The following is a 13,617-nucleotide window of genomic DNA, read 5'->3' as shown; positions in this document are numbered from 1 at the left end:
ACACACACACACACACACACACACCCACAAACAGAGGGGTGTCCCCTGGGGCAATGGCTGGTTCAGCTAATGAGCAGTTGACCCACTGAGGAGCCGTGTCTGCAGATCACTGCACATCAGAGGAAGAGAGAGGGATGTAAGGGAGAAAGAAGACTGAGATCTGCCGCTGCTAAAACCAGCGAAATAGACGAATGCAACCAGAGAGAAATGTGTCATTAGCGCTGAGAAGAAACAATGTTTCAGGATAAAAATAAATAAAGAGAAAGACAAGTGAGAGCAGGAGGAGGAGGAGGAGGAGAGGACAGTATTATTAGTCTGAAGGCAGCAGGCCACCTCAGTAGCAGTAACGTGGCCGTCCATCTGGATGTTGTTAGAGCAGACTGGCACTGGTCCATGGCCTTTGAAGCACGAGGGAAAAGCCCAGACCAGTATACTGCAGAGACAGCTCGCTGACTCCCTCGTTCTCTCCTGTTGGGCTCTCGCTCGCTTTTTATCCATCCGTCTGCAGAGATAAATTAAACCTAAATAAATCTTAAGTCAAATATTATAAACGAAATGTGCGTGTTGACTGGGCAGTGAAAATAGTTCATCTGCATCGTGGCTGTTTAACAGAAAGGCCGTTAAAACAAAAATGACAAATGACAACGTGTGAGGTGAAAAAAGCCGTTTATAGTAAGAAAGTCGCACTGAAAACTGACGCCTTCCCCTCACCCCTCTAGAGTTTTACAGTCCACTTCGGTTGTTTTTAGAGTTACGGTTCATAGCCCCATTACTTTGGCCCTGTCTCAGCAATATAGTCACTAGCTTCCACATGCACAGCCTGGCAGGTGCTCGTTCATCAAAATCCATCTGATAAACTCACTGTAACACTTCCTGCTCAGCACCAGCCTGCAGGTTTGGTATGATATCGGCCAGCTCTTGAATCTAGCTGCTAAAAAAAGCCACATGGATTACTCAGCTCAGATGAAGCCAGACACAAATTAAAGGACATTTTTGGAGTGTCTGGAAACAGAAATCCAGATGATTGCTGTTGCTGTGTGTTCACTACACGTATAAATAGGTGTTTGTTTGCTACACTTGATGTGTCGAGCATGTGCATGTAATTCGCCTTGTTGTGGAGTTCTGGTTAAGGTGAGGCTCTTCTTCTCCTTCCCTCCTCCAGTGTATTTCACTGAGCTGCACGGTCGCTCCGAGCGCTCCCTGCAGGAGGTGCTGTCTCCTCTCGGCCCGCTGTACTCCCAGAACAGCCGTCTGTACGGGGATCTCTACACAGACCTGCGTCAGTACTATCGGGGCTCTGCTCTCAACCTGGACGAGAACCTGTCCGAGTTCTGGTCCCGCCTTTTGGAGCGCACATTCAAAGCCTCTGCACCCACAGATGTGAGTAAAGACAAAGTATCCTTTTTTTCAGAGACGCAAAATAAAAAAGGTGTGTAGGGAACTGACTCAGCTGAGAAAATAATGTTACAGCTAATTCCAGTTGGGTCCCCAAGTGTTGGCCAAACTGGAGATTCTTGATGTGGTTTGGGGAATTCCTTTGCCTTTGCCTTTGCTCTGGAAGATCTTGTATTTTTTCTAACAGCGTACCCAGCAACATATTTCATCCGCAGTGTGTCCACTTCCACTGTCACCTCTGTCTCACAGGTCAGCTTATCAGAGGACTACCTTGAGTGTGTTGCTAAGCAACAGGAGACGCTGCGGCCGTTTGGAGACGTCCCTCGAGACATGAAGGCGAAGGTGATCCGGGCGTTTGTCACAGCCAGGTCGTTTGTCCAGGGGCTGTTAGTCAGCGCAGATGTGGTCAGGAAGGTCTCACAGGTGAGCGTGCATGCTTGTAATACTCATTTAGGTGTTGGGATCCTCCCTCTTTGGGGGAGAAATGGCAAGTCCCCATGATGAGGTATATAATTAAATATGAGAGTGAAGCAAGTAGCAGTTCAGGTTCAGGTTAGGGTAAAGCCACATGAACTCAGTGAAAGGCAAATGATGTCCACTGAAGTCATGGAAACACGAACGTCTGCACACACAGCCTGTGTGTGTGTGTGTGTCCAAGGCTTGCCTGGCGTAGTCCCAGGAAAGCAGAGATGATGGCTGCATGATCGTCACACCCTTGCTGCCAGAGAAAATGTCCCCACCCTACAAATGAGAAACACAAAGATCATCAGAAATGAAGTGTCAGACTCTGCCATGAGAACAAAACTCTCACTTGGAGGGATGACAGCAAATTATGGGTGTGACGATGTTTTTTTGTTTTTTTCCAGCTCTTGCTGCAGTTTTCTCATCTCTCGGGGACGGAGCGCGTCAGATTTGGCTGTTTGTTTTTTGTCTGCATTTTATGGTTTGCAGCCTCCTCTCTTTTAATGTTTGATTTAGGACACAAAGAACAAGAGCAAGGCATGCCTTCGGTTCACCACTCGTCCCAAATGCCAGTATATCAGCAGTGCATAAATCTTTGTTTTTTTAAAAGCAGGAATTGGGTACTGTTAAGCCCATTTTCCCAAAACTCGGCATGTTTCTGGTTTCCCGTAGGTTCCATTCATTTCTGATTGATATGAAAATCTGAGCACATTCTTGAAACCTGCTCAAGTTGTGCACTCCATCACAGCACATGTAGCCCACCTCGTTTAGTTTTTGTCAAAACTTCATTAGCAGCGCAGACTTTTAAACACATGAAAGACATTATCGCATGGAAAAATGTGTGACACAAATGAACGCAGACCTCGCGCTGACAGCGACTGTTTCCACACGAGCAGGTCTCGAGTGTGTGCTGACTGAGTTTCAGAATGCACAGAGATGAATGTGTGAGGGTATGCAAGAGAGCACGGCGCTTATTAAAATCAGACAAACACACCTTTGTGTGCTGCTGTTTCTCTGATTTGAAGCGTCCCACTCTGAGATGTGACAGCAGTCGTGGTGAAGCTGACAACATTTCACGACTTGGGTTCATAATCAGAAGCTGAGAGAGCAGCAGTGTTGTAAAAAGACAGACAGGCAGGGTCATCATTGCCTTCCACTTGCGCCTGTATTTCATATTATGCTGCGATAGCGCCCTCTACTGTGTGTTTTTTAATTAGTTCCCTCATTGAAAGGACAGGGGAAAGAACTAATTTCTGTTTTTTACCCCTTAGCAATGAAAGACAGAGGGGGGCAGGTTGACAATAGCGTGGGTGGACAACAAACTTTGTGAAATAACGTGAGAAAGAGGCAATATAGGATTTACAAAATAATGCCAGAGGTGCAGCTACTAAAAATCTCAGACAAGTTCAGATCTCAGTGACCTCAACATCAAGGGTTAGGTCAGAAGGTTTTTTGAAAATCTTGTGAATCCAATAACTAGAGAAGGAAATCACCTGGGATTTCACATTTGCACCACAGGTGCATCTCCTGAGGCGGAGGGGTAGCGCTGGTGACTGCCAATATTTTTTGTTCTGTCTTTTTCCCTGTAAGAAACATAAACTTCCTTCTTTTTGAATGAAACTGACTCTTCCATTCACTCATACCAGGTTTCTCTGAGTCCAGAGTGTGAGAGAGCCTTGATGAAGCTGCTATACTGCCCCCATTGTCGTGGCGTGGCCTCTGCTAAACCGTGCTCCAGCTACTGCGCAAACGTCATGAAGGGCTGCCTGGCCAATCAGGCTGACCTGAACCCTGAGTGGCAGAACCTTATAGGTGAGACACAATGAAAATCTTACTAATCCTCTGAGAATTCACTTAAATAGTTTATTTAACAATTCTGCTAAACAAAAAAATCTAAAAACACTGCCTGGTTAAAGTCGCTGTCCTCACTCCCCTGTTAAGACACGATGATCCAGGTGGCGTCTAGCTTCAGCACAGAGCCCAGCCTCGACGTGGTTCTTTCTTCCATCCCAGTTCGAATCTACGAGGCGGTGCACTACCTGCAGGAAAACATGGATGTTTTTACAGCTAAGGCAAGCTTGTCTGACTCAACACCTATATTAGTTTTTTATCTCCAAATAAACAGCTCATCATCCAAACCTTTTACTTCTGTACTGGTTTTATTCCCATGTTAAGGAACATACAAAGTCATATAAGGACAGAATGGTGGATCCATAGTTTAAAGGTTGCCACATTAGTTCACACATTTGTGTAACCAGGAGAAACGAATCCCTTTGGGGGTTGCATGGGGAAGGTTGTCTGGCAAATGAAACATACAGCTGCTATGGTGACCCCTTGTGAATAAGGGATCATAAAGAACGTAGCACCATCCAGATAAGTCCATCAGAAGAATGGAGAGCATTATTAGCTTACATAGTTAGCCACAGATATACTGATAGTGATCTGCTCCTTTAATATATACCGATTAATGTACTGTCAGTGCAAAAGGAGCTGAGATTTTCAAATGCTTGTCTGTGGCGCCATCTAGTGGGTGAATTAGATATCACCAATGTAAACGTAGCTAGTAAATACCTCACGGTGTGTGCATCTTTCTATCTGTCTTTGTGTCTTTTGTGCTTGTAGGTGTATCAGACGTGTGGAATGCCAGGAGAGCCAGGAACAGGAAGTCCCACCCCTCATGAACAGAAGAAGAAGAGTGGCTCCTTGACTGCGTCTGAGTACAAACCCTCCCCGACTGCTGGACTCAGACTTGAAATGCAGGTGCATACATCTAAAGTACACCACACCTGTGTGTGGTGTACTTTAAAAATAATGATTACATACTTAACGACAGCAAGCATCAGTGGATTTTCATGGATGTAAGCGCAAACGACCGGCTGAAGAGCTCAGCAGAATTTCTTTTATCGGTGTTTGCATGGCTTTTAAGAGTGAGACTCCACCACTTTATGTATTGTTTATAAAGACTGTTTGCACTCTCTTTGTTGTTAGGTATCGGATCTATCCAGTAAGCTGAGGGAGATGCGTCAGTACTGGATTCAGCTTTCTTTGGCACTATGTGGCAAACTGGCACCTGGAGGCAACAGTCAGGACAAATGCTGGAATGGTATCACTAAAGCCAGGTAGGGGGAAAAAAAGCAGGAAATATGCGCATTAATGTTGATTTTAAAAAACAAGCCTGAACCTAACCTCTTATATGTTTTTCTCTGTTTACTTATCTATACATCATATAAAGATTATTACTTAACCTCCCTGCATTTATCTTCAGCATTAATGTGGGGCTGTTATTCTCATTTGAAATGTTTTTATTCATGCACTTTGCTAGAGCAGCTTTGTATGATTCACATATCAAAATAATCCCTTAATATAGTACACAGGACCATGGTGCAGCCCCTCAGTTAATCCACACTCTTCTTCCTTTAAGCCAGCTTCTGCAGATTGGTTTTGCCCCCCTCTTAAAGAAAGATGTGGACAGCAGATGAGTGGAGCTGCTGTGCTCACAACCAGAGCTGTGTGTCTAAGATGATCATATGACCCTTGTCACCTCTGTCAGAGCTGAGAATAGAAATAAAATGGAGTGTTTCAAGTTAGCTGGAAGTCTGGGCTTTTGGCTTATACAGATGTGATCGCACAGGAGTCTCTGTGGACTATGATGTTTGCAGACGACACTGAAGTGAGAGGTGGAAGAGACTCTGGAGAGTTGGGGGTTTGCACTGGAGAGAAGAGGAATGAAATTCAGAAGAATACATGTGTGTGAATGAGAGAGAGAGACAGGTGGAAAGGTGAACATAGAAGGGGTAGAGGTCGTGACAGTAGATGAGTTTAGATACCTGGGTTCAACCATGCAAAGCAGATGGTGCACAAGAGAAGTGAAGAAGAGAGTGCAGGCAGGATAAAGTGGGTGCAGATGAGTATGAGGGCTGATTTGTGACAGAAAGACAGAAGCAAGAGTGAAAGGAAAGGCTTACAAGATGGCAGTGAGACTATCTTGGAAACAGTGAGACTGACAAAAAAACAGGAAGCCGAGCTGCAGGCGGCAGAGCTGAAGATGATTGTGATTTTGATTGTGAACTACCAGGATGGACAAATGAGTACTTCAGAGGGGCATCTCAGTTTGAGGGGTTTGGAGACAAAGTTAGGCTGAGTTAGTCTGGACATGCGCAGATATATCAGACAAATGATGCTGAATATGGAAGTGCCAGGCAAGAGGAAAAGAAGAAGACCACAGAGAAAGTTCAGGGATGTAGTGAAGGAGGACATGCAGAGGGTTGATGTGCCAGTTGATGTGCCAGTGGAGCATGCTGTTGTGGCAACCCCTCAAGCTATCAAGTGAAAGAAGAAGACAAAAGTTCATAGTCTATTTTGTATGTACTTTTTTCTTTTTAGGTTTTTGTTGTTTTTGACTGCATTCCTTATTCCCACATGCACTTGTTACTGAAAGGCAGGAAGGCAGTTAGACATCCCACCTTCATCCCAACAACGACTGTTGAGTGAAGTTTCATTCCAAAGAGAACGCTTCTTTTTAATACTTAAAAACTGGAAAATGCTTCTAAAGAGAAGAAGCCAAACATCCAGCTTCTGATGAAGCTGCGAGACACAGGCCTCCTCTTCACGTTGAAAGCCATTTGTTGCACCCGTGTCAAAACAAAGCAGGCATCAGTTCCAAGGTGCCGAACTTACATCTCTTCCACATACAGTGATTCCAAATCCCAGCAGAAATCCACATCCTGCGACACAGGTATTCATGGAAACAAAAGAACACACCCCTGTGTGTTTTTCTGCCTCCCTTAATCCATGTGCAAATGGATTAGAGAACAATCTGATGAGCCAGCCACGCTTCACACATGCACACACATTCGCACCTCCCTTTCTTTAAAGTGCTTGGATTAGGGCCAACTAAACATCAAATATGTGCTGTGCCTCTGTGTGTGTGAATAATGTGAAAGAGGCCATGAAATAAAGATGAATTGCTGACTGTGTGTGACCGTGTGTGATAATGAATATGCCATTAATACTCGCTTGCAGCTTTGCAGTCACATCTTGTGGTTTTCTGTAGAGCTCAATAGATATCAGACGCAGAATTACAACAGAAATCCTGTGGAAACAATAACTCAGCATCATCACACATCTTCTTTCAGTAGGATTGTGTCATGGTGCCCAAATTGCAACAACAAGTTCCTTCTCCTCACATACAAGGTCTTGAATAATCAGACTCCATCTATCTTTGGTTCTGTGGGTGTGTCCTGCTTCCACCACTAGGGGTGCAGTCAAATAGTCAAAAAAAGGACCTGCTTCCTCCTTCTACTACACATTGTTCTTTGACTCTAGTGGAAAATGTCATGAAGAAAGAAAGTTGTGAAGGCGAATTCATACTGACTAAGGAAGAGTGTCTGTTCTGTTGAACCACACTGTTCAAAAGAGGGAAAACAACATGTGCATCTTACTTGTTATGTGCCATGTTGTTTACGTGTTTGGCTCCTCCCATCAGAGTATGAGTGGGACTGTGGTTTTTTTTCCTTCTCCTTCCTACAAGGTGTGTGTTGGCAGAGACATGCAGCGACTGCTAATTGAGTGGACAGCAGCCTCTTAGCCTCCAGCTGACAGCCACCTTGCATCTCTCCTTGAGCCAGCCAGTTGCTCGTAGCTTTGAGTGCTTGTGTGAGAATCCTGCACTTAAATCATTTAGTGAACAGCGTGAGCTCATTTGTATTGCTGGTAACGTGGCGGCTAGCCGAGAGCATTTTAAAAAATATAGTTTTATAACTAGAGAACTGCAAATACAAAGCACTGTAGCAGTTAAATGGGAATAAGAAGCCATTTCTTTGATGAAACACTTTGTCTCTTGTTTAGGAGCATAGACTAGAACATTGTCTTCTGTTTGCCTTTTATTTTTGGTCAGGGGAGAGCAGGAAACGTTGGTTTGTTGTTTTGGTGAAGCAAATAAATTCCTGCTTAGCGTCTTTGGTTGTTAGGGTGCCGGTCTTTTCTTGGGAGTCGCGTCTCATGTTGTGTTTAGGTTACCCCAAAGGCTAGGGCACGTAACATGAATTGGGAGCTTGAACCCGGGACCTCTCACACCTTTCTCACCCAGAGACAGAAACACCTGGGGGGAGGAGAGAAAAAGTACACACCCATATATACTGTAGTGGGAGATGCCAAACATATAAACAAACTGGCAACTGATCCTTGATCATGACATACTTCACCGCATCATTTCCTCCTTTTTTTAAGCCTGTCTATAAGTGAAGAAAAATTCCCCCCATCCATCACTTATCCAATTCAGAGTCCTCTGTGTGTGTGTGTGTGTGTGTGTGTGTGTGTGTGTGTGTGTGTGTGTGTGTGTGTGTGTGTTATAAATTACTTTAATGATGATCCTAAAGTCTGGGGATTTTGGCTACAGCGGATATAACTAATGCAAAGTGAACTATAGCTAACATTAAACACAACGATCAATTAATATAGCGCATAATCTTGATTTAGAGAGCTAATATAAATCCACAGTATGTTCTTCACATAAGGCGATAGCTTGATGAGAAGTAGATCCTGTTACAGCAGCTGTGGGTTTAGCAGCCTGCTGTTGAAAATTCTAAAGAAATCAGCAGGCTGTAAATTGGGGAACACTCATAGTTAATATTTACATGATCTGCGTCACTTTGTCAGTTTATTTTGAATCATTTAATGGTCGGATGGTGAGTAGCTATGAGTTATGGGATCTCATTATCTCCTTTCCTTTCATAAAGGATGGTGGGTGCAGTTTGTCCTATGCCGGAGGAGGTGATAATGAAGCATCGAATGACCTTTTCTAAGTATTTAGAGAATTCGAACGGCTCTTATTATGGCTGCCATGCCATGCACCTCTGGGTCGCTTAACTCAGTTAGAGACCTTCCTAAGCAGAATTGACTATTCGACCGCGCCCCCGGTCTCCTGTGGAGCCAGAGCACAGCTGTCTCCACTTACAGGGTAGCCGTGACAGGAAGCTGTGGAGAGGAGTTTTTGGATGGGCGTAGAGCGGCTTTAGGCTGAACCTTTTAATGAAATTGTGTTTTATTTGTAAATTTGCCTTGTTTAAGTCTTTTCATAAAGAAAAATACATGAATATATTGGCTGAAAGAGAGCTTTAGGCCTAAATGCAAAAGTGAGTGGTAGGCATATAGTGACTCAGACCTCACGCGCCTGCAAAGATATTTGGCTGTCTGAGACAAAAGGAAGTTTTAGTTTCTTGTTTGCATAATAAGTTCTTTGCCACAGCATACTTTGTCTTATTTATGCCGACATTTTATTATTTAATTACAACAGAAAGTTAAACAAAATCACACCCCTGCTCGTCCATTGCACCGGGACATGTTGATCTCTTTCGGCTGGTTTCCCAGGCACAGATTTCTAGACTTGAAGATCCTGATTGGAAAAAGTATTTGGTCTAGGATTAGGCATAATCCATGTCTGGAAAAACTAAGCCCTGATGATCAATGCTAAAAACACTGGCCCACAATTGAAAAGAGATGCTTACTCCTGACATAGCTGGGGTGGCTGACACAGCAGCGTAGGTGTCAGTCTGAAAGGGGTGTAAGTCAGAAGGCCAATTACACAACCAGACTTTGCACAGCTCCATCAGGAGTCACAAAGGGTTTATGTAATAGTTTTTCAAACACAGCACTCCTCACGACTTTTAATGTTTCTCAAGCAGTGTCTTGCTGGATGAAATACTTTAAAAATATAATAAATAAAAATTATATAATTTTTTTTAAAAGGTGGAACGGGGTTTTTTCTTTCTTCTGCAGCACTGATTTTACTATCCACTGGTGACCATTTCTTAAAGCTTTGGGACTAGGTATTGTATTTTCCAGTTGAGGATACTCACAAGTACTTGTTTTCTTTTGCACAACCACAGGCTGCACGACTGTGCTTTTAACACCACAATATAGCTGCGCAAATTCCCTCTACTAAGACTCGTCTGGCTGTTGGGGTTCTCTCTGTATTGTTGTAGGGTCTTTACCTTTCAATACAAAGTTATTTGAGGTGAATGTTGTTGTGATTTGGTGCTATAGAAAAAAATAACTAAATTTAATTTAATAGTAATTAACCGCATTTGAGAAAACCCCGAAGGCTAAGATAAGCTAAGGAGTGCCCGTAAAACCAAATATTGATGCCTCACAGTCCGCTGAGCACACACAAGCTCTGTCATCAGCGATAATGTGACAGTCATAAGGCAGTGATTTAAGCCATGAGCATCATGCTTCAATTCCTGTCGCTTCTCATGGCCAATTAGGTACCTTCCAGAAGTGATGGGCGATGGTTTGGCCAATCAGATCAACAACCCAGAAGTGGAGCTCGACATCACAAAGCCAGACATGACCATCCGGCAGCAGATCATGCAACTCAAAATTATGAGCAACAGGCTGAAAAATGCACTGGATGGCAATGATGTAGACTTCCAGGATGCAAGTGAGTGATCTTCTGGTAAAAGTAGATTCCAGAAATAGTTGTTTTATATCATACTGATTCTGCAAGTAGATCAAATGCACCAGATCTCTTGTTTCGGGGGTCTTATTCCCTAGAGTTAATGAGACCTGGGATTTAAGGACAAAATATTCCCTATAAATGGTGTAATTAAAAGATTAATTGCATTCAGGAATTTCAGACGGACCCAAATACAATTGGGTCAATTATCAAGAGCAGCTGAAGGTGACATTTAACAAAAAAAGCTAGTTTCCACTGGTCTTTAAAGAATTATTTCACAGTTTACCGTTAACAGTGTTTTATCCGTATCGCTCTGTTTTCCAGGTGATGACATCAGCGGCTCTGGAAGCGGTATGTGTGTAGGTGGCCAGTGTCCTCGTAGCAGACCAGGATTGTATGCCTACTCGCCGGACAACAACCGAGTCAGAGGCGCGGCCGCGTTCCAAACCGGCTTCTGTAGCCTGCTGCTCCTGCTCCCGGTGACCCTTCTGCTGCTGCTTCAGCGATGATGGACCACCGCCGCCTTCGGTCGAGAGTGTGAAGTCAAAGGCAGGGCTGAACCATGGGAAGGACAAACGGGGGTTCAGCTTGAGGAAGTAACTTTGCCAACAAAAAAAAACCCAACAAAAAAACCATTAAAAAATAAATAAAGGAGACATTTGTGGAATGAGAAGACATTTTCATCGACTCAGAAGAGCAAAAACTGATTGTATTCTTTATTTTACTGCGTTTACATATGTCTTAGCTTGCTAGCGTGTTGTTGGAATGAGGACAGACAAACAAGGGATGACAAAGAAGACTCTGATGAAGATAATGATGTCTAATTGTGTCCAATCAGCAGGCTGCAGAGGCCTGTGAAAACATGTTCGGTGCCCTGATATACAAACAAGATTTTTCTGGGTTTTTTTAATTTAATTTTTTGTTATTTCACTACTTGAGTCAGAGTTGTCTACCTTAACAAACATTGTGTACGCTATAAATGTTCGTGTACATTAGCTTAAAGGCTGGCATCATATCGAGTCATGAATGTACAGTATAATACTCTACTGGCGAGGAATTCCCCGTAATCTGTGGTGTCGTCGTCCAGAAGTCTTGGTGTCACTGCTTTAAGCGGACAGACTCAGTGGGATTTGTTCAGAATATTGCAGATAACTGATCACAACCCTGTCATGTATCAGATGTGCTGTACTGTAAACCCAACAATTTCAAACTGGCTTTCAGAAGGAAGCTGAAACAACCACTTCTTTTTTTTTTTTAATAACAACTCATGATCTCTGTGAAGTGAGCAGCCTCGTTGACGCTCTTAAACTCAAGCACACACAAGCAGTTTCCTTAAGTTCTGTTTTGTGAAGACAGGAGAATGTGCACGATTGTTACACATCTGTTTGCAGTAAACACACACACACGCACACAAAACTCCACAGAGAAGGTAAAATCCAGAGAGGACCATTTGGGGAATGCTTGCTTGTGTTGAGGCTGATGTACGGTCGGTCAAACCAAAGCTTATTACACACACATGAGAACCCTTCACCAGGTTTTATACTCCATACGCACCAGAAAGAAAAGAAATGGTTTAAAGTTCCTGCAACTTTTGTACATACAGGATATTTGTGAAATAGTGTGTGCATTAGCCTGGTGATCATTTACTTGGCATGCCTGTCTTCAAGCTGCAGCACCATACTGCTACATATGGAACTTCTGATTCACGCAAATGTGTTACGCACACACACACACACACACACATTTTTCACTCTGTGTATTGAGCCGGGTTTTTTTTATACATCAGTGTATCCAGTCACACATTTCATTCATTAAACTCTGTTTGATTGTAGCTGTGGGTTTTTTTGTCATTGATGTGAAGAAATAGGTCAGCAGTTTGGCAAAATGTGACTAGACTCTTCGAGATCTTCATGAGAACATTAATAACACATTCAAGTGTGTTTTTAAAAGTAAAGCTACAGACAAAAGCCAGTTAACTTCGTATTTATTAAGAGTGGAACTGGGTGTTATGTGGCACGTTATCTGAGCTGATCAACAAGGTAAAAAACACACATTTTTGTTTTTACACTTCAGTTTCTTTTTTTCTTCAAAAACATTAAACCAGTTCAGGGCTGGAAAAAAAGGAATTTCGTGTTAAAATCCTCTACTTCACATCAGAAATAAACAGCCCGATACAGAAAAAGTTATTTAGCCTCTATAGCATTAGCATTAGATATATAGAGTTCCACTTTCAGGGCATTTTACAAGGGATGCATTTTTATAAAGCTCTGAATTATATTAAAGTTTAAAACTATGCATGGTTAAGGGTGTGGGCACTTTGACAGGTTACTTTACAGTTTGTTGTTTCTTTTTGGAATTACAGCAAAAAACATTTTTCAATGTGGTGAATTTTCCTAACCATCTGATAATTATGAGCTCCAGTTTGAGTTAAACCATAGGTTTACTGAGGTTTTGCAGACACCCCTACGACATCATTTTGGATGTGTGACAATCAGGGTGACGATGTAGGATGAAGTGAAGCCCGCAGTTGTCCAGGCCTAGAGACCAGTGCTGGGGAAATCTAGGGGAAAATGACTATTCCCCTGAGTGGTTGTGAGAGGTTATTGGAAAACGATTCCTAAAGTAAAATTCAGACAGGTCTAGGGAAAAATCTATATTCCCCAACTGATTGGCAAAAATCTCCTTGTGATTGCTTTGCTAGCAGATTGCTGTGGTGGTTGTTTCGCAGACTTGTCTAAAAACACTGACCACTTACTCTACATCGTGCTAGAAACCTGAATATTAAGTTTGCCTTCCTCCTGCTTTCCTGTTTTTTTTGTGTTTGCCACACTTAAATGTTTGAGAGGATTAAACAAATGTAAATATTAGACAAAGATTACAGACGTAAACACCAAATGCAGTTTCTAAATGAAAGTGTTTATTATTAAGGGAGAAAAAAACCCTGGGAAGGTTCACCACTGTTCCATGTTTTTGCCATTTGTGGTTAATGGCTCTCACTGTGGTTTATGGAGTCCCACAGCTTTAGAAATGGATTTATAACTTTTTCCACACTGAGAGATCTCAGTTGTTTTGTTTCTCACTTGTTCCTGAATTTCCTTGGATCGCAGCACGATGTCTGGCTTTTGAGGATCTTTTGGTCTACTCCATTTTGTCAGGCAGGTCCTATTGAAATGATTTCTCGATTGAGAACAGGCGTGGCAGTGAGCAGGCCTGGGTGTGGCTAGAGAAACTGAGCTAAGCTTTTCACAGTTAATTTATGTTATAACAGAGGAGCAATCGCTTTCACACTTAGGTTTGGATTCTCT

General features: G+C 42.8%; 1 protein-coding gene across 2 annotated transcripts in view; it reads left to right on the top strand.

Annotated features, from left to right (window-relative positions):
* Positions 1-11,568, top strand: part of LOC102300495 (glypican-1) — a 43,149-nt gene extending 31,581 nt beyond the window's left edge. For both annotated transcript variants that reach the window (XM_005923870.3, XM_042220674.1), the window contains exons 3-10: positions 1,163-1,380; positions 1,645-1,818; positions 3,504-3,669; positions 3,799-3,929; positions 4,480-4,617; positions 4,846-4,976; positions 10,122-10,297; positions 10,637-11,568. In XM_005923870.3, the coding sequence (XP_005923932.1) occupies positions 1,163-1,380; positions 1,645-1,818; positions 3,504-3,669; positions 3,799-3,929; positions 4,480-4,617; positions 4,846-4,976; positions 10,122-10,297; positions 10,637-10,821 (1,319 nt within the window). In that variant the 3' untranslated portion in view covers positions 10,822-11,568. The remainder of the gene's footprint in view (positions 1-1,162; positions 1,381-1,644; positions 1,819-3,503; positions 3,670-3,798; positions 3,930-4,479; positions 4,618-4,845; positions 4,977-10,121; positions 10,298-10,636) is intronic.
* Positions 11,569-13,617: the final 2,049 nt, after the last annotated feature.

This window comes from Haplochromis burtoni, unplaced genomic scaffold, assembly GCF_018398535.1.
Source record: "Haplochromis burtoni strain Fernald_Lab_line unplaced genomic scaffold, NCSU_Asbu1 Contig_53, whole genome shotgun sequence".
Classification (NCBI taxonomy): Eukaryota; Metazoa; Chordata; class Actinopteri; order Cichliformes; family Cichlidae; genus Haplochromis; species Haplochromis burtoni.
This window is presented reverse-complemented; position numbering and strand designations above follow the sequence as displayed.